Raw genomic sequence first — 24966 nt, forward strand, 5'->3', positions numbered from 1 at the left:
AGCTCTCGGCTACTGCATGGGAGGGAGGGCAATTGAACCCTTAGGCGCACCTGTGGCAGGTGGTGTCCGACTCAGCAGAGCTCCAGCTGGGCTTGTTGGTGGCGGTGATGGCGGAAGTGGCGTCGAGAATACAGCAGTTGGGTCTCGGTTTTCCATGCCCACTGAGGAACACACACCTGCTGCTGTCCTGGGGAAAGGTGTGGGGAGGGAACTCCTAGTATCAGGGTGTGCTGTGGGCAGGCTGAGTCCCACCCCGCCCTCCACGCCTCGGCCTTGCTCTTCTGCCTTGAGCACAGGAGCAAATCAGGCTCTGCCCAGGGTGTGGTGACATGGGGGGTCACCTCCCCTATGGCGCAGGCCTGGTGGGAGGGGAGCAGCTGCAGCAGCTCTCAGTGTAGTGTCTCCGCCACCTGCTGAGGCCTGGCCTTGTGCCTGCCCTGCAAGGGTAGGGAGGGGCCTGGTGGATGCAGCCCCTGCCCGGCGCCGCCTCAGGCTCTGGGAGTCATAGCCTCAGAAGACACCATGGAGCCGCACTGGCCCTGGAAGTAAGCGGGGAGGGAGGGGCACGGCACCCCCCCCGCCCCCCGACTCTAAACTGGGCCCCAGGGCCTCACTGTGATAACCTGGAGGCTTCTGGTGCCCAGAGCCTGCCCATTCCCATCACATCTGGCAGCTCTGCCCTGGCGCACTCTTCCTGCTCCCTCCGCTTTCACAGAGGACAGACACCCACCTGCCCCGCCCCCACCCTGCCTGTCTGCAGCTTTATGGACACTCCTCTGTCCTCGCTGCAGGAGAGGAGGCAGTGTCGGGCGCAGAGAGAAGCTTTGAAGAGGTGGGCTCGTCCCAGTGCACACAGACACTGGACAGCGATTGCTGACCGTGCCCTGCACGTGGGAGCCTGAGACCTCGTGAGCCTGAGGTCCTGCCATCCAGGCGTGGCTCGCACCATCCTCCCTGGCGGGCCGTCAGAACTGAGCTGACGAAGAGTTTCAGGTGTTAATTAACGGCATTTTCTCTTGCAGAAGCCAAAGATGTTGACCAGGAAGATCAAGCTGTGGGACATCAACGCCCACATCACCTGCCGCCTGTGCAGTGGGTACCTCATCGACGCCACCACGGTGACCGAGTGTCTGCATACCTGTAGGTGCCCCGCGGGCCACCCGGGAGGGTGGGCCTTCCCAGCCATGTGCTCCTCAGAACTTTGGCTTTTGCTTTACCACAAGCCTTTAGCTCAAGCCCAGACAGCAGCAGGACCCAGGACCAGGAGCAGAGATGATCTGAGGATAAGTCAGAAAAGGCGTTTCACGTTAAAGGTCCCGTGGGTGGTTTCAGAGCAGATGAGGCCTTACTTAGAGCGAGCGTCAAAGTCAGTAGCTGTGTTACGCACTCACTGCTGGCGGTGTCTGAGTCTCCAAAGGAGTTCCTTAAATTCTTCAGAGAGGAATCTGCCAGCATGTTCCCTACACCTGATGTGCATTCCTCACACCTGCTGAGCCTGTGCTTTGGTGTTAGAGGACGCTGGACTGGGCTGGGCCTGGGTGTCTCTCTCTAACTGTGGCTGCAGCTGGTCAGCAGGCATCATCAGTCAGGCTGAGGCTCGGTTCTTGTGCTAACGTGAGGCCCGTGGCTGGTGGCCCTGGTGGTGTGGACGACCACTGTGTGTGTCTCTTGATAGCTGAGGAACATTTTGTTTAAAGAGGATCTTTAAAATGCAGTGAGCACTTGTAACGTAAGTGACATTTGTGTATTTCTCACTTTGGAAAATAAAATATTTGCCAATTTAATAGAATTTTGACTTTAACATTAATTGTATTTTTAGATATTGGTGAGCATATTTTATGTTAGGTTATTTTCATTTGATTTTACTGGTTGTACCTAGAAGATGCTGTGATCTTTTAGGATACAGGATTGTGAAATTCTCAGTATTGGCCCATGTTCTGATGACCCACAGCTCTCTCACCTTTGACCTTCATCTCCCCATTCTAAGTTTTTCTTCCCACTTGTAATTCCTAACCCTGCCTCTTTGAGGAAGCCCCTTGACTGGGTGGTTAAAATTGTCTCGTTGCTCCTGAGACCTGAATGGCAAGACATTTCCTTTCAGAAGCCAAGAGCCACAAGGAGGACCGCAGCAAGCGTCTTCACGAAATGGGCTCAGAGACGCCACGTTCAGCCGAGCACATGGGGGGGGTGGGCACCCTGGCTCTGGACTTTCGTAACAACCTGTGCTTTGATGACAGTCTGCAGGAGCTGCCTGGTAAAGTACCTGGAGGAGAACAACACCTGCCCCACCTGCAGGATCGTGATCCACCAGAGCCACCCGCTGCAATACATCGGGTGAGTGTGGGTGTTCCAGGCCACAGTACATAGGTGAGCGCCCTGGCTGTCCATGTGAGTGTGGGTATTCCAGGCCACAGGATGTGGGTGAGCGCCCCAGGTGTCCGTGTGAGTGTGGGTGTTCCAGGCCACAGGATGCGGGTGAGCGCCCCAGGTGTCCGTGTAAGTATGGGTGTTCCAGGCCACAGTACATAGGTGAGCGCCCCAGGTGTCCGTGTGAGTGTGGGTGTTCCAGGCCATAGTACGTGGCTGAGTGCCCCCAGGTGTCCATGTGAGTGTGGGTGTTCCAGGTCACAGGATGTGGGTGAGCGCCCCAGGTGTCCATGTGAGTGTGGGTGTTCCAGGCCACAGTACATGGTTGAGTGCCCCTAGGTGTCCATGTGAGTGTGGGTGTTCCAGGCCACAGGATGTGGGTGAGTGCCCTGGGTGTCCATGTGAGTGTGGGTGTTCCAGGCTACAGTACATGGCTGAGTGCCCCCAGGCGTCCATGTTGAGTGTGGGTGTTCCAGGCCATAGTTTGTGGATGTGCCCCCAGGTGTCCATGTGAATGTGGGCATTCCAGGCCACAGTACATGGGTGTCTCCAGGTGTCCGTGTGAGTGTGGGTATTCCCAGGCCACAGTACATGGGTGAGTGCCCCAGATGTCCATGTGAGTGTGGGCGTTCCCAGGCCACCATACGTGGCTGAGTGCCCCCAGGCGTCTGTGTGAGTGTGGGTGTTCCCAGGCCACCGTAGTGGCTGAGTGTCCCCAGGTGTCTGTATAAGTGTGGGTGTTCCCAGGCCACAGTATGTGGGTGAGTGCTCCCAGGCATCTGTGTGAGTGTGGGTGTTCCCAGGTCACAGTACTGTGGATGGATGAGTACCTCTAGGTGTCCTTGTGAGTGTGGGTGTTCCCAGGCCACAGTACATAGGTGAGTGCTCCCGGGCATCTGTGTGAGTGTGGGTGTTCCCAGGCCACAGTACATAGGTGAGTGCTCCCGGGCATCTGTGTGAGTATGGGTGTCCCAGGCCACAGTACTGTGGATGGATGAGTGCCCCCAGGAGTCTGTGTGAGTGTGGGCATTCCCAGGCCACAGTACGTGGACTCACCCCTGGGCCAGCCACTGTTTCTGGAGAGGGCAGCTCTGGCCTGGGTGTCAGTAGGAGGCCAAGGGGCCAGCCAGGTGGAGCATGTGGTTCTCACACAGATTTGAGGGTCAGTCCAAAGGAAGGGAAAGGCTCCTCATACCACAGAGGGTAGAAGAGAGAATTCTGAAGACAAATTTTGAAGAAGGAAAGGCAGATGTGTTTTTTTCCTTTTATTTTAATTAATTAATTTATTTATTTTGAGACGGAGTTTTGCTCTTGTTGCCCAGGCTGGAGTGCAGTGATACAATCTCAGCTCACTGCAACCTCACAAGCCTCCTGGGTTCAAGCAATTCACCTGCCTCAGCCTCCTGAGTAGCTGGGATTACAGGCACCCGCCACCATGCCCAGCAAATTTTTATATTTTTAGTAGAGACGGGGTTTCCCCATGGTGGCCAGGCTGGTCTCAAACTCCTGATCTCAGGTGATCCGCCCGCCTCAGCCTTCCACGGTGCTGGGATTCCAGGCATGAGCCACTGCGCCCAGCCTTGGTTCTCCCTTTTAAAGTTGCATGCAGAGTCTGAAGTGGCACACCAGCAGCTCAAAGCCTCGTGGAGGAGCGGCAGCCACAGTTAACAAATGCAGGGTCAAGACGCCCTCCCTCAGGCTGCCCACGTCTGCCCACCACTGACAGTACAGCTTGGTCCATATTCTCCAGCTTCCTACCCTGGGCCAGTGTGTGTGCTCGCCCCTTGGTCGAACCCCTGTGGTGTGTGTCTGCAGCTCACAGTGCCCCTGGGATGAGGCCCCATGGAGTCCTGGCGGCTCTCAGGGCATGGAGTGGCTCTGAGCAGCCCCTAACGTAGGGCCCTGTGGGTCCTGCTGTGGGTGAAGCCTGGCTGTGGTCACCCAGGTCCTAGAGGCACAGCATCTTCTCCTCAGGGATCAGACGCGCTTTAGAGAAGGCCGGTGTGGGTGGCGTGGGCGCCGAGGACTGCAGAGCCCGTGGCATGTCTGTGTAGCACCCAGATACCGCGTGCTTGTTGTGAGGGGAGATGTGCCTGCCTGCGTGGGCTGAGGCCAAGGCCTGCTTGTCGCCACTCCACAGGCTGGGGCTGGCAGAGACTCTGAGCCTGGTGGCTGTGGGAACTCATGGTCCTTCCTGGAAATGGAGCGGTATCTGGCAGGACTTGGTCACCACAGCCTGTGGCATGACTGGACCCGTGAGCGGCTACTGGTCCCCTCAGTTATTTGGAGATTACTAATCTGGCACATATGATTTTCTTTTTAAAGAATGATGTTTAGAATTTAAATCCATTTGAAAGTTAAGAAATTTCTTAGCACTTTTTACTCAACAAAGGAAAACAGTTTTTTTTGTTTTTTTTTTTTAAGAAACTGGGTCTTGCTCTGTCAACCCAGGCCGGCGTGCAATGGCACAGTCCCAGCTCACTGTAGCCCCAACCTTCTACACTCAAGCAATACTCCTGCCTTGGCCTCTAAAGTGAGGTATTGTAGGCGTGACCCGCCACTCCTGGCCCATAATTGCAGTTTTTGTTTTAAAATAGTGGCCAGTCGTGGTGGCTCACACCTGTAATCCCAGCACTTTGGGAAGCCAGGCCAGCAGATCACCTAAGGTCGAGAGTTTGAAACCAGCCTGACCAACGTGGAGAAATCCATTTCCACTAAAAATACGAAATTAACTGAGCATGGTGGCACATGCCTGTAAAATCCCAGCTGTTCAGGAGGCTGAGGCAGGGGAATCGCTTGAACCTGGGAGGCAGAGGTTGCAGTGAGCCGAGATCATGCCATTGCACTGCAGTCTGGGCAACTAGAGCAAAACTCTTATCTCAAAAAAAAAAAACCATATATATATATATATACTGGCCAGGAGCGGTGGGTCACACCTGTAATCCCAGCACATTGGGAGGCTGAGGCGAGCGGATGACCTGAGGTCAGGAGTTCAAGACCAGCCTGGCCAACTGGTTTTACATGGTAAAAACCCATCTCTACTAAAAATACAAAAATTAGCTGGACGTGGTGGTGTGCGCCTGTAATCTCAGCTACTTGGGAGGTTGAGGCATGAGAATCGATTGAACCTAGGAGGTAGAGGTTGCATTGAGCCAAGATCACACCACTGCACTTCAGCCTGGGCAACAGAGCGAGACTCCGTCTAAGACAAAACAAAAAATAGCATACTCAGCTGGGCTCAGTGGCTCACACCTGGATTTCTGACACTTTGGAAGGCCCAGGTGGATGAATCACTTGAGCCCAGGAATTTGAAACCATTCTGGGCAACGTGGCAAAACCTCACGTATGTACAAAAAAAAAAAAAAAAAATTAAAAATTAGCTGGATGTCGTGGCAGCGTCTGTGGTCTCAACTACTCAGGAGGTAGAGGTGGGAGGATCACTTGAGCCCAATAGGCAGAGGTTACAGTGAGCCAAGATCGTACCACTGCACTCCAGCCTGAGTGACAGAAGGAGACCCTGTCTCGAAAAAGAAGAAAAAAAGAATAGCATACCGAAGTGGGAACTGTATTTTAAATATCATGCTTATGTGATCTTTTCGGAAAGCCTCGATGGATAGATGATAAAGATCACAGGAAGGGCCTCATCTTACAGACTTGTTTTAGGGGGTGGAGGGGTCAGAGTCTCGCTCTTGTTGCTCAGGCTGGAGTGCAGTGGTGCCATCCTGGCTCACCGCAACCTCCGCCTCCTGGGTTTAAGCAATTCCCCTGCCTTAGCCTCCCGAGTAGCTGGGATTACAAGCGCATACCACCATGCCTGGCTAATTTTTTGCATTTTTAGTAGAGACGGGATTTCACCATGTTAGCCAGGATGGTCTGCATCTCCTGACCTCATGATCTGCCCGCCTCAGACTCCCAAAGTGCTGGGATTACAGGCGTGAGCCACTGTGCGTGGCCGACTTTTCTTTACGTTATTTGGAAACATTCTAGAAAAGTCTCTGGTCAGTGGAAATCCCACAAAGACCAGGAGGCCCCAGGAAGCATTCAGTGGGAGGGGCACAGACAGTGTCCCCTGAGCGCATGGGACGCAGGGAACCTGGAGCGTCACAGGGACGGTATCCCCGAGTGCATGGCAGGGAACGCAGGGGTGTCACAGGGATGGTGTCCCCTGAGTGCGCGGGACGCGGGGAACCTAGAGTGTCACAGGGACAGTGTCCCCTGAGTGCACGGGATGCAGGGAATGTGGAGTGTCACAGGGACAGTGTCCCCTGAGTGCATAGGACAAGGGGAACCTGGAGCGTCACAGGGACAGTGTCCCCAAGTGCACGGCGGGGAACGTGGGGGTGTCACAGGGACAGTGTCACCTGAGTGTACAGGATGCAGGGAACCTAGGGTGTCACAGGGACAGTGTCCCTGAGTGCATGGCGGGGAACGTGGGGGTGTCACAGGGACAGTGTCCCCTGAGTGCACGGGACGCGGGGAACGTGGAGTGTCACAGGGACAGTGTCCCCTGAGTGCACGGGATGCAGGGAACCTGGAGTGTCACAGGGACAGTGTCCCCCAAGTGCATGGCGGGGAACGTGGGGGTGTCACAGGGACAGTGTCCCCTGAGTGCACGGGACGCGGGGAACGTGGAGTGTCACAGGGACAGTGTCCCCTGAGTGCACGGGATGCAGGGAACCTGGAGTGTCACAGGGACAGTGTCCCCCAAGTGCATGGCGGGAAACGTGGGGGTGTCACAGGGACAGTGTCACCTGAGTGCATAGGACGTAGGGAACCTGGGGTGTCACAGGGACAGTGTCCCCCTGAGTGTACGGGATGTGGGGAACCTGAGGTGTCTGCTGGGATGGTGTCCCCTGAGCATATGAGACTCAGGGAACCTGGGGTGTCTGCTGGGTTGGTGCCTCCTGCGAATACAGGACTCAGGGAACCTGGGATGTCACAGTCAAAGTGTACCCTGAGTGCATGAGACACGGGGAACCTGGGTGTCTGCTGGGACGGTGTCCCCTAAGCACATGGGATGCGGGGAACGTGGGGTGTCTGGCAGACAGGGGCACGGGTTCCCAGAGTAACCTTATCTGTCATTTGAAATGTTCATAAGCAGCTGGAGCCCAAATTAAATGAAGCATTAATTGAAGTCATGCAGAACTTCTGAAGACACAAACATTTTTTCATTTGTAAACTGGAAGTAAAACTCCAGCAAAGCCCCAGGCTTGTGATTCTGAAATTTGATACTGTTAAATGGAAAATGTACAGAAGTTGTAGAATTCACATTTCTAGCTAACTTCACCTTTCTGTTCTTTTGCCAGTCATGACAGAACCATGCAAGACATTGTTTACAAATTGGTACCAGGCCTTCAAGAAGGTGAGTGTCTGACTGTCTCCCTGTTCCCTGAGGTCGCAGCCTGGCCTAGGCAGCCCCTGCTCTCCAGGAAGTTTGGTTCTCGGATGGAAGGCCCCTTTCCTTTTGGCCAAATCTCCGGTCTTCTCAGCCATCTGCATCTCCTTGGCTGCTTTCTTCTTTTGTCTGTCTAAGACGTGCAGACGGCTTTTTCAACCCCTTCTCTTTATTCCTGCAGCAAGTATCGATTGCATGTTTAGTGCATGGGATCCCCTGGCTCAATGCAGCTCCCAGAGCCCGCTAGTGACCGGGAAGGAGGTTCTTCCTGGGCCCTACCTCCTGTGCCAGCCCCCCCCATCCCACGGCGGCAGCCTCCCCAACACCAGAGGAGCAGCTGTAGCCTCTCTAAGGCATGCCAGCTGGTGGTGTTCCTAGAAAAACTTCACCGTAGCCGGCACAGTGGTGAGTGCCTATAGTCCCAGCTACTTGGGAGGCTGAGGTGGGAGGATTGCTTGAGCCCAGGAGTTCTGGGCTGTAGTGCACTAGGCTGATTGGGTGTCAGTACTAAGATCGGCATCGATATGGTGAGCTCCCAGGAGCGGGGGACCACCAGGTGGCCTAAGGAGGAAGGGTGAACTGACCCAGGTCAGAAACGGAGCACGTCAAAACTCCTGTGCTGATCAGTAGTGGGATCGCGCCTGTGAATAGGCGCGATCACTCCAGCCTGGGCAATATAGCGAGACCCTGTCTCTTAAAAAAAAAAAAAAAAAACCTTCACTGTAAAGTCACATTTCATTTAGAATTCAAAGAAATACCAACTAGTACAGTATCCTGAAAGTGGAAATCAGTTGCTTAGGAATCGCTCTGCTCAAAGCCGCCCAGCTCCTGGTGCTCTCGTGGTGGTGGTGGTGGTGGTGGTGGTGGCCCTCCGCTGGTGACCAGGAACGAGGAGCTGGGGAGGGGCTGGGTCAGCACCAGGTGGGCTGGCCTGGCATTCTGCTGATCAGACCTTTCAGAGGCAGATGGAGAAGCTAAGAATCCACTTGGGCTGGTTCTCACTGTATCTCAGAAGAGGGTTAGAATTCAAAATGCAACTGAATATGCTAGATCTGTGGAAATCGTATCCAGCCTGTAATGCATGACCCAGAGAATAATACTGTTAGAAGCTTGTTTTCCTACTCACAGAATTCATTCATGCAGGAGGAATTTAGATTCCTGAGTAAATGTAGATAGAAACAATTAGCCTTTTAATAACTGAAAGTTATTTGAGTCTTGGGAAAAGGCAAAGGACACATTGGAATAAAATGCTGACAACTTAAGAGCTGCTTGTGGCTGGTGGCCGGGCGCGGCTCACGCCTGTTGTAATTGCAGCACTTCGGGAGGCTGAGGTGGACGGATCACGAGGTCAAGAGACCGAGACCAGCCTGGCCAACATAGTGAAACCCCGTCTATACTAAAAATACAAAAATTAGCCAGGCGTGGTGGTGCATGCCTGTAATCCCAGCTACTCTGGAGGCGGAGGCAGGAGAATTGCTTGAACCTGGGAGGCGGAACGGAGGTTGTCATGAGCCTAGATCGTGCCACAGCACTCCAGCCTGGCCACAGAGTGAGACTCCATCTCTCCAAAAAAAAAAAAAAAAAAAAGTTTGCAATGGAGTGTTTCAGACATGTAGAAGTGGTGGGATTGAGACAGGAACCCCAAGTTTTTGTGACCCCCGCCAGCAGTTTCCAGGCATGGCCAGTCTTGCTGCACCTGCTGCTCCCGCAGCCTCACCCTGTGGCCTTTTATCTGGAAGTTTAAAAGGCTGCAGTGTATACCCCCAAAAGATAAAGGTTCTTCTTAAAGCTCATAACCACAATACCTTCATAATGTGTAGGAAAATAGTGGAGACCCCTTAATACCAAATAGCCACTCAGTGTTGACATTTCTAGTTGTCTCATAAATGCTGTGCTTTTTGTTTTTTTGTTTTGAGACAGGAAAAGGGTCTCTGTCACCAGGCTGGGGTGCAGTGGTGCTGTCACAGCTCACCAGCCTCAACTTCCCAGGCCGAAGTGATTCTTCCACTTCAGCCTACCAGGTAGCTGGAACTACAGGCAAGCACCCCCATAGCCGGCTAATCTTTTGTAGGAATAGGGATTTGCTGTGTTGCCCAGGCTGGTCTGGAACTCCTGGACTCAAGCAATCCTTCTGCCTTGGCCTCCGAGAGTGCTGGGATCCCAGGTGCAAGCCCCTGTGCACAGCCTGTTTTTGTTTATTCCAGTCAGATCCAGAGAAAGCCGCTGACTCATGGGCCTCCATAGGGTTCCCTCCTGCCTCTGCCCCCATTGTCCTGGGTTGCCCTGCGGCACTGGACCCTGCTGGCATTCCAGCTGTGTTTTTGGCAAGCCGGCTGCTGCGCGTCCGTCAGGGCAGGCGTCCACCACTGAGGAGGATGTGTGCTGAGGTCTGCGTGCGCTTCATTTGTGGTTGGGGTGCTTCCAGAAAGACACACTTTGCTGTTTGGTCCATTTTGTGTAGGAAGGGCTGGAAAAATGTAATTGTTCCTTCATTTGTGTCTGAAACAGCAAGCTGGTTTCCCTGCCTCCGCGGCCCCTGCAGTCGGATTTGCTTGTGTGTTCTCCATGAGGCCAGCGGGCACGTCTTCACACTGGCTCCCAGCCCTCCACATGCCCTGTGCTCGGGTGGTCCCTGTGTCCAGGATGGGGGTGTTGGGGCGGCCCTGCCGCTTTGCCCGAGGGCCCAGGCTCCTCCCAGAGGCAGTGGCGTCTGCAGGCCAGCAGGCCCGTGCATGGTGGCGCCTTCCTGTGGAACTTCAGCTTGCGCAGCACACCGCGTCCAGCCGGGAGCAGGCCACGCGCTCACATACGCCTTAGCGCGCTCCTGTCTGGCGGGACGCTGGCAGCTCCACTCCACACTGAAGTCGTTGAGAGGCGCAGGTTCCGGAGTGCTCCAGATTCACAGGGCGCGGCGCCCCCGCCGTCCTCCCTGAACGGCTCCTCTCTCTGGCCCCACCTTTTCTGTCTAGTCGATGTTCTTGTTTCTCGAGCTTTCAGTCATTTGTGGCTCTTTAGAAGGAGGGTTCTAACTTTAAAACTCCTAGCTGTGCACCTGTTTTCTTGATGGAGGCCACCTGCAATTTGTTTGGTTTTCTGTGTGGTGCAGACAGTGGTAAACCTGATTTCTCAGACCAGAGGCCTCTTCCTGAAATGCACGTTAGCTGTGAGGATGCAGTGGTGAGAGTCCAGGTGTCTGTTTTGGAGGAGATGCCAGCGGGGTCCCCACCTCTTCCGCCTGGGATCCAGGCAGGCCCTCCACGCTGTCCCCCCTCCACGCTGTCCCCCCTCCCCTGCTGGGCTCCAGACCTTCCACACTGTCCCCATTCCCTGCTGGGCTCTAGGCCCTCCATGATGTCCCTCCAGGGAGCTGTCCCTGCCCCCGAGGTAGTGGATGCCTCCCTTTGCATCTTGCTGGAAGGGGTTTGTTGCTAGATCAGAGGTGAGGTTAGGTTTTTAGTGGTTTGTTATTTCTTTTTGTTTTTGTAGTTGTTTTAAGAAACCTGTTTTCTTAGAGGCAACATCTTTATGACATTTAAATCAAGGCGTTTGTTCTCAGCCTCTGCCCACTCTGGGCTCCTTTAACTCAGTGAGTGTGGCATGGATTTTGCTGTGCCAGGCTCCACCGTTCCTGGTGAGGGCCGTGGGGCTGACTGCCTCACCAGCCCTCTTTCCATGGATCCTGAGCGTGCCTGTCACCTCTTGCTTTAGAAACGTGGGGGCCGGACATGGTGTCTCGTGCCTTAACCCTAGCACTCTGGGAGGCCAAGGTGAGAGGATCCCATGAGCGAAGAATGTTTCTTTACATTTTTAAATAGTTGGAAAAAATCAAAAGTATAGTATTTTTATGATGTAAAAATTTAAGAATTGAAGTTTCCTGGTGCGTAGTCTTGCCGGAGCACGGCCCCACTGGCGCAGGTGCTGTGCTGTCTGCACCCGTCTGTGGTGCGGCTGGGCGTGCGGCAGGCATGTGCTGCCGGCCTGTGGCTCTGAGCAGCTCTCAGCTGCGCTGGCACTCACCATCACTCTGTCAGGACGTGTTTATGAGCACTGCACCACCTTCACTGCAGAACGAGGAAGGGGAAAGTGGACTCCCGTGGTTGTGCTTCAGAGCCACAGGGGCATCTGGATCACTTTGTCGCTGAACTGTCATTGTTGACGGAAAGCACCAAGTTCCTCATCCGTGACATTGGCTATGCCGAGAGAAAACAGCCGGCGATGGAGTCACCAGACTAAACACGTCATGTGTTCCCCACTCACGGGAAAGCAGTGTTTAGAAGATACTGAAAATTTTAAACGGAACGTCTTATCACAGCAGCATTTCTTCATGGAAGTAAAATGAAGATGTGGCTTTAGTTAGAGTAAGCTTCCAACTGGCTGATTTGTTAGCTGTGCGCCAATGGTGAGTTCATCAAATCAGGCTGGACTGCTGCAGCTGAAGAGCAATGTCCAGAGACATTAAGCTCATTTAAAAAAAAATTATTATTTTTGAGACGGGGTTTTGCTTTTGTTGCCCAGGCTGGAGTGCAGTGGCACGATATCAGCTATTGCAACCTCTGCCTCCTGGGTTCAAGCGATTCTCCTGCCTCAGCCTCCTGAGTAGCTGGGACTACAGGCACGCGCCACCATGTCCGGCTATTTTTTTGTATTTTTAGTAGAGACGGGGTTTCACCGTGTTGGCCAGAGTGGTTGCAAACTCCTGACCTCAGGTGATCCACCTGCCTCGGCCTCCCAAAGTGTTGGGATGACAGGTGTGAGCCACCGTGCCAAGCCCCAATAAATGTTTCAATGCCTGTGTACACTTCACATGGAGTGTCACTATTTTTAATCCTTTTTTTATTCTTAGAGGTGAAAAAGAAACGGGAATCAGAGCCAAGCATCTGAAGCTGAGTTGTTCTCCCCTGTGTCCACAGGGCTCTCTCCTTTGCACTGACCTGCGCGGCCTTTCTGACATTCCCGTCACGGCTCTTCTGGAGACTGATGGGGGCAGCGTCCTGCTGTCAACCCTTCCTTCCAGGCCTTCGTTCTGGCTGCTGGAATGCATTTATTTACGGGAAACGTTTCCTTTCAAGCTGCTCTCAGATTATTTCAGCATTTCACCTTGTGAGCATCCAGCACTCCATCTACCCAAGGCCAGCCGCACCCATTCCCTTGGCTCTCAGGGTCCCCTCCTCTCTCTGCCCAGGCTTGTGGGGTCCATTCCTCTCCCCAGGCTCTCGGGGCATCCTCTCTCTGCCCAAGCTCCCGGGCTCCCCTCCTCTCTCTACCTAGGCTCTTGGGGTCCCCTTCTGTCTCTACCCAGGCTCTCAGGGTATCATCCTCTCTCTACAGGGGCTTTCAGAGTCCCCTTCTCTCTCCACCCAGATTCTCAGGGTCCCCTCCTCTCTCTACCCAGGCACTCAGGGCATCCTCTTGTCTGCCCAAGCTCTGGGGGTGTTATTCCCTCTGTCCAAGCTTGTGGCCTCATGTGGGCATGGTCCCTGCAGGGCTGGTGTGTGTGAGGCGCCTGTGTAGGTCGGGATCTGCTCAGGGTATTTCCCTGGCCTGGCCAAGCTCATGGTGTGTAGGGAGAACAAACATGAGGATAAAAAGCTTGGTGAAGAATTCCTTGGTCATGTAGCACACAAGGTACTTTCAGAGTGATGTCCAGGTTCGGGTGTGAGCAGCTCTGTTCTCACTTTTCTTTTTTTTTGAGATGGAATTTCGCTCGTTACCCAGGCTGGAGTGCAATGGCGCGATCTCGGCTCACCGCAACCTCCACCTCCTGGGTTCAGGCAATTCTCCTGCCTCAGCCTCCTGAGTAGCAGGGATAACAGGCACACGCCACCATGCCCAGCTAATTTTTTGTATTTTTAGCAGAGATGGGGTTTCACCATGTTGACCAGGATGGTCTCGATCTCTTGACCTCGTGATCCACCCGCCTCGGCCTCCCAAAGTGCTGGGATTACAGGCGTGAGCCACCGCGCCCGGCCCTGTTCTCACTTTTCTTTGCTGCCTATTGTGTGCTTCTGAGCTGAGACCACGTATTTCACTGCGTCGCTTGGTTGTGAACCTAAGGTCACACTTACAGGGCCCTTACCAAGTTCGTCTTGCTGGCCATCCCTGGAGGGTTGGGCCCCCTGTGCTTGGAGAGCGTTCCCTGGTCCGGCCATTGGGGGCTGCGTGTGGACCTCCTGGAGCTGGAGGGACCTAAGGGCAGGTGTGAGTGAGAAGGAAGCTGTCTGTCTGCCTCCAGCCAGTCTCTTCCCTGGAATTTGTGCCAGTGGCTATGGCCACAGACACCAGGGGGCACCAGAGCCCACAGCTGAGAGCAGCCCTCCCTGCAAGCTGTGGACACATGGTCCCAGGGCTGTCGGGCCGCAAGGCTCTCTTGGGGGTTCCTCCATGGTGGCCTGGGGTGCCTCTGAGCCAGCAGGGTCTGCCACGGAGCTGGAGCATGGGGAGAACCTGGCGGCAGGTTGATCTCAGAGCCGTGGGCGGCCAGGCAGTCCACTGGCTCAGCCATGAGGTCAGCAGTGGTGTCCAACGAGGCGCTGAGCTGCCGAGTGTTTATCAAGCCCCCCCTGGTGATGGTGGGTTCTGTGACACCGGATGCTCATAGGTGGCTGCTGAGGTGGGGATGCCCAGCCCACATCTGGGCTTCCTGGCCTCTAGTCTGTCCGCCATGGGCTGGCGGGCAGGTACCGGGCTGCGCTTCCCACCAGGCTGAGCCCTCAGAGCATCCCAGTCTTCATTTGCTGCTGCCCTATTAGTAGCCTTCAAACTTGATACTGCAAATCTGCAAATCTGCAATTCTCTTCGTGATGTGTGTGAACAGAAGTGCAGTAGGATTCGTTCCTGTGTAAGCTTAAAGCCTGTGTGTTGATCTTCTGCAGCGGAAATGAGAAAGCAGAGGGAGTTCTATCACAAGCTGGGCATGGAGGTGCCCGGAGACATCAAGGGGGAGACCTGCTCTGCAAAACAGCACTTAGATTCCCATCGGAACGGTGAGTGCACCCCGCATGCTGTCCAGGCATCCGGGAATCCCTGCGCTGGGCCTTTCGTAAACAGCTGGCTCTGTCTGCCAGGCCCTCCCACAGGCGCTCCCGGAGGCAGTGAGGGCACCTGCGGGTGTGGGAGGTTAGGGTTCAAGGTGCTCCTCCTTATTGGCACTAGTGGGAATGTAGGTGGAGGGGACAAGTGGGGGTCCTGGAGGCTGAGGCCAGCAGGGGAGAGCAGAAGGGCCTCCAAGAGTGCTTGGAGGTGGGGGACAAAGGTCACGGGTTGGAGGGCCTGGGGAAAAAGTAGTGGAAGGTAAACTTCCTGAGACTTGACTGCTCGTTTTACTGTAAAATGGCAGAATAGTGGTTGGTTTCTGTGTACAGTTCATGGTATGTTGAAATCCGAGCATAGCTCTACAAATTTCCGCATCTTGAGGACATTTTTTTTCCTAATGGAGCACACGGACTCTGAAGAAGCCTTTAGCCTCCCTGTGTATCCGTCACAGCTGTGAGGTGAGGAGGCCTGGGCCTGTCCTGGAAGTGCAGCCCTGAGGGGTGGTTAGGAAGCCTGTCTAGGAAGCAGGCACTCCTGTCTGAACCTTTTAACCTGAGGGGAACTTTTAATAGTGGAGTTAGAATCCTGGGTTTTTAGGAGAAGGCTTTTGGAATGAAGGGAAGGATGTGGTCAGCACTGAGCAGCTCTGGGTGGGCCTGGCCATGTGGTGGGTGCAGTGCGTGTCTGTGTCCTACACTGGCTCCAGCCGCCCCGTCTCTGACTTCTGCACTCCCCGATCCTGCACCGACAGACCCACACACCTGTTCGTCATCCTGGGGAGAACCCGGGCATGCTTTGCAGACAGCTTTCCTGTGAGTCTTACTCCACTCCAGGGGTCCAGAGTCCCCTGATACCGTGAATTTTTGATGACATTTGGAGTACAGTGTAGAGTTTTTTTAAATGGCTTAACAGTTTGGATTTCATGGTGCACTATGTTCTGTTTGTACTAAAAGGTGAAACCAAAGCAGACGACAGTTCAAACAAAGAGGCCGCAGAAGAGAAGCCGGAGGAGGACAACGACTACCACCGCAGCGACGAGCAGGTGGGGGGGCTCACGGACACCCCTGTATTATTAGTGCTCTACCAGGGAGCTGGGAGCAGGTTGGGGGGGCTCACGGACACCCCTGTATTATTAGTGCTCACCCAGGAAGCCGGGAGCAGGTGGGGGGGGCTCAAGGACACCCCTGTATTATTAGTGCTCCCCCAGGGAGCCCAGGGAGCTGTGAGCAGGTTGGGCGAGGCTGGGGCTTATGGATGCTCCTGTATTAGTGCTCCCCCATGGAGCCAGGAGCAGGCTGGGGGGGCTCAAGGACACTCCTGTATTAGTGCTTACCCAGGGAGCCGGGGGCGGGGTTTGTGGATGCTCTTGTATTAGTGCTTACCCTGCAGTGCCAGGAGCACCAAGGGAGGGAGCATGCCAGAGACCTTCCCTCGGGATGAAGGGAGCAGTGACATCCCAGCACCCAAGGGCTGCTATTTTCTTCTTCCCGACTTCTTCCTTTGTTTTACTTTCTATAAAATTACCAGGTGAACCTGTGCTTACGGTTACGCCTGGCTGGTACAAAAGGTGCCCAGTCAGCACAGGCTTTGGCCTCTCAGCCCCACGACTGAGCTTTGTGTGAGGTGTTGGCACCTTTTCCTCTGGGCACGTCTCTGTGCATCCGTGAATGTTACGTGAAGGAAAGCAGAGCCCAGGGGTGTACTGGAAGGAAAGTGAGAGTGAGCAAGGAGAGCTCCTCTCATGACATTTACGGTATCACCAGGTGCAGACGGGAAAACTACATGGTCACAGAGATGCAGCTAGAGTCTGATGAAGACAGGCGCAGTGGCCAAGCCTGTAATCCCAGCTCTTTGGGAGGCTGAAGCAGGTGGATCATAAGGTCCGGAGGTCGAGACCAGCCTGACCAATATGGTGAAAGCCCGTCTCTACTAAAAATACAAAAATTAGCCAGGCATGATGGCACACACCTGTAGTCCCAGCTGCTCGGGAGGCTGAGGCAGGAGAATCACTTGAATCTGGGAGACAGAGGTTGTGGTGATCCGAGATCGCGCCACCGCACTCCAGCCTGGAGACAGAGTGAGACTCTGTCTCAAAAATTTAAAAAATTTAAAAAAAAAAAAAAAGGAATCTGATGATATTCCATACCCATGTCTGGAGAACTGGGTTTCTTTCTTTTTTTTTTTTTTTTTTTTTTTTTTTTGAGTCAAGAGTTTTGTTCTTGTTGCCCAGGCTGGAGTGCAATGACACTATCTCAGGTCACTGCAGCCTCTGCCTCCCAGGTTCAAGTAATTCTCCTGCCTCAGCCTCCCAAGTAACTGGAATTATAGGTGCCCACCACCACACCCAGCTATTTTTGTATTTTTAGTAGAGATGGAGTTTTGCCATGCTGGCCAGGCTGGTCTCGAACTCCTGACCTCAGGTGATCTGCCCACCTCAGTCTCCCAAAGTACTGGGATTACAGGCATGAGCCACCACCCCTAATCTGAGAGCTGCTTAATATAGTATCTTTTCATTCTTTCTTTTTTTTTTTTCTTCTGAGACAGAGTCTTGCTCTGTTGCCCAGGCTGGAGTGCAGTGACACGATCTTGGCTCACTGCAACCTCTGCCTCCTAGGTTCAAGTGATTCTCCTGCCTCAGCTTCCCAAGGAACTGGGACTACAGGCGCCTACCACCACGCCCAGCTAATTTTTGTATTTTTGTAGAGATGGGGTTTCACCATGTTGGCCAGGATGGTCTTGATCTCTTGACCTCATGATCCGCCCACCTCGGCCTCCCAAAGTGCTGGGATTACAGGCGTGAGCCATGGCCCTGGCCGGTATCTTTTCTTTTTTGAGAAGTCTCACTGTGTCGCCCAGGCAGGAGCACAGTGGCATGCACTGCAATCTCCACCTCCTGGGTTCAAGCGATTCTCATGCCTCAGCCTCCTAAGTAGCTAGGGTTACAGGTGCCCGCCACCCCACCCAGCTAATTTTTTTGTATTTTTTTAGTAGAGATGGGGTTTCACCATATTGGCCAGGCTCGTCTTGAACTGCTTACCTCAGATGATCTGTCCACCTCGGCCTCCCAAAGTGCTGGGATTACAGGTGTGAGCCACCACACCTGGCAAAGTAATAGAACCTTAACTTTGTAGTTTACACTTCCACATTGCTTAAAATGTTCAGAGAGCATAACAGAAATAGACACGTGTGTTCACTGTAGGCTGTGATGACATTGCCTTTTCGGTCAGTGGAGAAGAGCGATCAGTTGAGAGAAGAGGTCCCAAGCGGCAGGAAAGAGGCAATTGCTGCCTTCTTTAAGGAGCCCTGGTTTCCCTGCCTTGGTGCTGCTTCTGTTGGTGGCCTGGAGGCTCTCCTGGAACCACGCCCGTTACTCTCTCTCTCTCTGGCTTTGGCCTCCTGTGCACCCAGGCCCTAGAGAACTGTGCCCGTTAACGCTCTTTCTGGCTTTGGTCTCTGCACCCAGGCCCTAGAGAACCATGCTCATTATGTGCTCTCTCTGGCTTTGGTTTCCCATGTGCCCAGGCTCTGGGTCTTTTCTTGTTTGGCCTTTGTTGGTTACTTGTACTTAGAGCAGTTCCCTAGTGGTGAGGGAACCCCCTGGGATCTCATGGAAATTCAGTTTTGGGGTCTGCTAGGTGGACTGGCCTTCCAGAGGGGTGCAGGCTGATGTTCCCCTGGCCTCTGGTGCCATTTTCCGTGGATTCATGTAATACCTGTGTGGTATTCTCCTTCAGTTTAATCTCTGTTTTGCAGTCTTAAATATATGTCACTGTTTATTTTTACTAATACATTTTCTTTTGATCCTTGACGTGCTAAAGATTTATTTGTTGCTTTCAAAAGAGCCAGATTTTTAAAATGGATTCAATATTGATTTATTTTTTCTTTTTTTTTTTTTGGAGACAGAGTTTCACTCTTATTCCCCAGGCTGGAGTGCAGTGGCACGATCTCAGCTCACCACAACCTCTGCCTCCCGAGTTCAAGCGATTCTCCTGCCTCAGCCTCCCAAGTAGCTTGGGATTATAGGCATGCGCCACCATGCCTGGCTAATTTTGTATTTTTAGTAGAGATGAGGTTTCTCCATGTTGGTCAGGCTGGTCTCGAACTCCCAACCTCAGGTGATCTGCCTTCCTCGGCCTCTCAGAGTGCTGGGATTATAGGCGTGAGCCACTGCACCCAGCTGAATTTTCTTGAGTCATTTTTTTTCTGATACCTTGAGTTAAAACCTCTTTTTGGCTGGGTATGGTAGCTCACGTCTGTAATCCCAGCACTTTGGGAGGCTGAGGTGGGCAGATCATGAGGTCAAAAGATCAAGACCCTCCTGCCCAACATGGTGAAACCCCATCTCTAGTAAAAATACAAAAACTGACACAGCCAAAACCCATCGATATGCTGCATCCAGACCCATCTCACATGCAAGGATACACAAAGACTCAAAACAAAGGGATGGAGAAAAATTTACCAACCAAATGGAGAGCAAAAATAAATAAATAAATAAAAAGCAGGAGTTGCTAGCCGGGCGCGGTGGCTCAAGCCTGTAATCCTAGCACTTTGGGAGGCCGAGGCGGGTGGATCACGAGGTCGAGAGATCGAGACCATCCTGGTCAACATGGTGAAACATACAAAAATACAAAAAAATACAAAAAATTAGCTGGGCATGGTGGCGCGTGCCTGTAATCCCAGCTACTCAGGAGGCTGAGGCAGGAGAGTTGCCTGAACCCAGGAGGCGGAGGTTGCGGTGAGCCGAGATCGCGCCATTGCACTCCAGCCTGGGTAACAAGAGCGAAACTCCGTCTCAAAAAAAAAAAAAAAAAGCAGGAGTTGCAATTCTCGCCTCTGATAAAATAGACTTTAAAGCAACAAAGAGCAAAAGAGGCAAAGAAGGACATTACATAATGGTAAAGGGATCAGTGCAACAAGAAGAGCTAACGATCTTAAATATATATGCACCCACTACAGGAGCACGTAGATACATAAGACTTATTTTTATTTATTTATTTATTTATTTTTTTGAGACGGAGTTTCGCTCTTGTTACCCAGGCTGGAGTGCAATGGCGCAATCTTGGCTCACCGCAACCTCCGCCTCCCGGGTTCAGGCAATTCTTCTGCCTCAGCCTCCTGAGTAGCTGGGATTACAGGCACACGCCACCATGCCCAGCTAATTTTTTGTATTTTTAGTAGAGACGGGGTTTCACCATGTTGACCAGGATGATCTCGATCTCTTGACCTCGTGATCCACCCGCCTCAGCCTCCCAAAGTGCTGGGATTACAGGCGTGAGCCACTGCGCCCGGCCGATACATAAGACTTATAAAGAGACTTAGACTCCCACACAATAATAGTGGGAGACTTGGCCGGGCGCGGTGGCTCAAGCCTGTAATCCCAGCACTTTGGGAGGCCGAGGCGGGTGGATCATGAGGTCGAGAGATCGAGACCATTCTGGTCAACATGGTGAAACCCCGTCTCTACTAAAAATACAAAAAACTAGCTGGGCATGGTGGCGCGTGCCTGTAATCCCAGATACTTAGGAGGCTGAGGCAGGAGAATTGCCTGAGCCCGGGAGGCGGAGGTTGCGGTGAGCCGAGATCGCGCCATTGCACTCCAGCCTGGGCAACAAGAGCGAAACTCCGTCTCAAAAAAAAAAAAAAAAAAAAAAAAAAAAGTGGGAGACTTTAACATCAATATTAGACAGATCAACAAGACAGAAAATTAACAAGGATATCCACGACTTGAACTCAGATCTGGAACAACTAAATAAACATTTATAGAACTCTCCACTTTAAATACACAAAATATAGATTCTTGTCAGTACCACATCACACCTACTCTAAAAGTGAAGTAAATCATTCCTCACTAAATGTATAGAATGTCACAGGTTTAAATGAAATATTTGTTGGCTGCTTGTTTGTTATTTTCTTCCCTCATTTCTTCCTGTCTCCATTATTAAGTATAATTATTGGCATAAAAGAGGTTTTCTTTTCTTTTTTTCTTTTTTGAGACGGAGTTTCACTCCTGTTACCCAGGCTGGAGTGCAATGGCGCGATCTCAGCTCACCGCAACCTCCGCCTCCTGGGTTCAGGCAATTCTCCTGCCTCAGCCTCCTGAGTAGCTGGGATTACAGGCACGCGCCACCATGCCCAGCTAATTTTTTGTATCTTTAGTAGAGACGGGGTTTCACCATGTTGACCAGGATGGTCTTGATCTCTTGACCTCGTGATCCACCCGCCTGGGCCTCCCAAAGTGCTGGGATTACAGGCGTGAGCCACTGTGCCTGGCTAAGAGGTTTTCAATACCCATTTTTATTTATTTTTTTTTTTTTAATTTTTTTTTTTTTTTGAGACGGAGTTTCGCTCTTGTTACCCAGGCTGGAGTGCAATGGCACGATCTCGGCTCACCGCAACCTCCGCCTCCTGGGCTCAGGCAATTCTCCTGCCTCAGCCTCCTGAGTAGCTGGGATTACAGGCACGTGCCACCATGCCCAGCTAATTTTTTGTATTTTTAGTAGAGACGGGGTTTCACCATGTTGACCAGGATGGTCTCGATCTCTCGACCTCGTGATCCACCCGCCTCGGCCTCCCAAAGTGCTGGGATTACAGGCTTGAGCCACCGCGCCCGGCTTCAATACCCATTTTTAGACTGCATTCTAGCCTGGGCAATAAAGCAATACCCCTGTTCTCTCTCCCTCTTCCTCTTCCTCTTTCTTCCCTTCCTTCATTCTTTTTCTTTAAAAAAAAAAAAAAAAAAAAAGAGGCCGGGTGAGGTGGCTCAAGCCTGTAATCCCAGCACTTTGGGAGGCCGAGGCGGGTGGATCACGAGGTCAAGAGATCGAGACCATCCTGGTCAACATGGTGAAACCCCGTCTCTACTAAAAAAATACAAAAAATTAGCTGGGCATGGTGGCGCGTGCCTGTAATCCCAGCTACTCAGGAGGCTGAGGCAGGAGAATTGCCTGAACCCAGGAGGCGGAGGTTGCGGTGAGCCAAGATTGTGCCATTGCACTCCAGCCTGGGTAACAAGAGCGAAACTCCATCTCAGGAAAAAAAAAAAAAAAAAGATATAAACTTTAAAATCTGCTAAATCTTCCCTCTTCAATATATTTCAGTATTGAAGATCAGCAATTTAAAAAAAAAAAAAAAAAAAACCTTGGGAGGCCGAGGCGGGTGTATCACAAGGTCAAGAAATCAAGACCATCCTGGTCAACCTGGTGAAACCCCATCTCTACTAAAAATACAAAAAATTAGCTGGGCATGGTGGCACGTGTCTGTAATCCCAGCTACTCAGGATGCTGAGGCAAGAGAATTGCCTGAACCCAGGCGGCGGAGGTTGTGGTGAGCCGAGATCGCGCCATTGCACTCCAGCCTGGGTAACAAGAGCAAAACTCCGTCTCAAAAAAAAAAAAAAATACCTTATGTCTATGATGTAAATCAAACAGTCAAAAGGTTGTAAAAGAGGACCGGGTGCGGTGGCTCACGCCTGGAATCCCTGCACTTTGGGAGGCCGAGGTAGGGGGGATCACGAGGGCAGGAGTTCAAGACTAGCCTGGCCAACATAGTAAATAAAACTCTGTCTCTACTAAAAATACTTTTAAAAATTAGGTAGGCATGGTGGCAGGTCCCTACTCCCAGCTACTTGGGAGGCTGAGGCAAGAGAATCACTTCAACCCACTAGGCGGAGGTCGTAGTGGGCCAAGATTGTGCCACTGCACTTCAGCCTGAGCAACGCAGTGAGATTCTGTCTCAAAAAAAAAAAAAAAAAAGTTGTAAAAGAGATTTGTGTCACATTTTCTTAGGAAAACCATGAATGTTTTAATAAATACATTTAATCTCAAGGTTTGCTTCAGGCAAAATGGTCATTACATTAAAAGAATGATTTTCATACTGGAAATGAACTAAACCGAGTCATAAGAACTTATCTGACAAATGTTTCATTTTCCTTTCCCATGTCTACCAAATATTTATGCCAAGGAGTCCACAATAACCTCATAATAATCAAGATGCTTCTTCACATACTCTTACCAGGATAGGGATGAAGTATATGAAGAATACTGCTGTCTAAAGCTATGCAGGTGCTATAGTGTATGTTCTACCTTTTGATGTCTTCAATTCCTTCCATTTTTTTCCCTTTTGGTTTCTAATTCTTGGATAACCCTCAGATACATGCATTTTACTAGAGAATATGAGAAACAAAAAACAAAAGAGAAGGAGAGGAGGAGGGAGAAATGCATTGAAACACTTGGCTGTGGTGTGTACTACAGTGTCAAAAAAAAATAGAAAAACTTAGCTGGGCATGGTGGCATGCGTCTGTAGTCCCAGCTACTTGGGAGGGTGAGGCAGGAGAATCTTTTGAACCTGGGAGACGGAGGTTGCAGTGAGCTGAGATCGAGCCACTGCACTCCAGCCCGGGCAACAAGAGCAAAATTTCGTCTGGGAAAAAACCCTCAGCTCTTTTTCTATGTTCTTAGTCTTTTGTTGTTGTTGTTCTTTGAGGTGAGATCTGGCGCTCTCACCAGCCTGGAGAACTGTGGTGCAGTCACAGCTCCCTGGACCTCCGCCTCCCGGGCTCCCGCCCAGCCTCCAGAGTAGCAGACACTGTTGGCACACCACACCCGGTTAACTTTTTAAAATTTTTGTGGAGGTGGAGTCTTGCTGTGTTGCCTAGGCCAGTCTGAACTCCTAGGTTCAAGCAGTCCGCCCATCCGGTCTCCCAGGGTGCCGGGACTCCAGGCTTGAGTGTGCCCGCCATCTTTCTTTAAATGCATTTCTGGCTGTTTCCTGTGTGGTCTGGCTGCTCCCTGCAGACGGTGATGAGTAACATTTTCATGTGCATTCAATTCTACAGAGGCTGTAATTTCACCGTAGTTCCTTTTAATCGAGAAGTTTGTTCTGAAATGTTCGAGTAACGTGGCCTTCCATCTCTTCCCCTGTCGAGTCTCCTTCCAGAGTGATCATGGAGTGTTGTCTGTCTGGATCTCCACTTTGGGGGATAGAGAGCTTTCTTGTCCACTTGGGTGCAGACTTTCCAAAGTCCTGGGGTCCTTTTCCTCTGGCTGAGTTTGCTGGTTGTGGTGGTGCATAAACAGGCAGACCCCGGGTGCCAGTTGCTCTGCCTTTAGCCAGGGTGTGGCCTTCGCAAGTGACCTACCTCTGCTTCCATTTCTCTGTCTGTGGCATGAGGTGTTTTTGAGATTGCCTCGCAGTTTCTATGAAGATTCAGTGATTTCCTAGTTGTGAGGCACCTTCAGGTGTCAGGTTGAGTGAATGATGAACCAAGCCACAGCTGGGGAGATTGTTCATTTAGACTTTCAGGTCCTGTCGTTCTTGTCCATGCGCTCCTTGGCTTCGTGTTTCCTCTTTTGCTCTGCACCCTCACAGTGGTGCTTTATGAGCCGTGCTGCTGGTGAGCAGGTGGCTGGGTGAGCAGCTGCTGGTGCTTACGTTGTTTTGAGGACTTGGCACCTGTTGCCAGTGTGGATTTCTTTTTCTGCTCACTGTGTTTTTGCTGTAACCCGTTGCTCTTGTACTGACGTCACTACTGTTGCTGTTGGTCTGTTTCCATCTTCCCTGTTGTTTGTTTCAGGTGTGTTATCTTTGTGGTGATACAACACATTTTTTGCCCTCTCCCCATAAAGGCTGGGATCCAGGTTTGGTGTCTTCTTTCTCTGCTCTAGTGGTTTGGAAGTTTTGCATTCTCTTTCTGTTCTTCTTGTGGCTGCTCTTAAACTTGGACTCTGTGTCGGTTTATGGGATTACCCGTGTCTATAACTTTATGATGAGTTCCTGATCCCCATCTTCCAAAACTTGGGTAGTCATTTGATGGTTTGTTCCAGATTGTTGTTGGTAATTTTAAAATTTTATTTACACTAACTTTATTCTAGGAATCTCCTCTTCGTCTTACTGAAGTTTTGATGCGACATTACAGTTATTTACACTTCACAAGAGGTTGCATGGGTTTTGTGGGCATTTTGGCATCTTCCTGGCGTGTGTTTGGATTTGTGCTTTGCTGCACCCAGTGCGGTGGCTCCTGAGCTCCTGCCGGTCACAGGCTCCCTGCTGTCCTCCACACACCTGCAACAGTCATTTCTTAACTTTTAAGACAAACCTTCCTCTGTCACCGGGATGAACTGATTAAATTATGCACTTTTAATACTAAGCATCAAAAAAAAAAAAAACAGATGAGG

General features: G+C 51.8%; 1 protein-coding gene across 6 annotated transcripts in view; it reads left to right on the top strand.

Annotated features, from left to right (window-relative positions):
• The window catches only part of PCGF3 (polycomb group ring finger 3), a 67106-nt gene that overhangs the window by 26704 nt on the left and 15436 nt on the right, over positions 1-24966 (top strand). For 5 of the 6 annotated variants that reach the window (XM_010345155.3, XM_074395754.1, XM_039468111.2 and 2 more), the window contains exons 4-8: positions 1023-1140; positions 2238-2334; positions 7674-7729; positions 14635-14745; positions 15748-15836. In XM_010345155.3, the coding sequence (XP_010343457.1) occupies positions 1032-1140; positions 2238-2334; positions 7674-7729; positions 14635-14745; positions 15748-15836 (462 nt within the window). In that variant the 5' untranslated portion in view covers positions 1023-1031. The other variant, XM_074395753.1, reaches the window with a different exon arrangement.

Source organism: Saimiri boliviensis, chromosome 3, assembly GCF_048565385.1.
Source record: "Saimiri boliviensis isolate mSaiBol1 chromosome 3, mSaiBol1.pri, whole genome shotgun sequence".
In the NCBI taxonomy this organism is placed as follows: Eukaryota; Metazoa; Chordata; class Mammalia; order Primates; family Cebidae; genus Saimiri; species Saimiri boliviensis.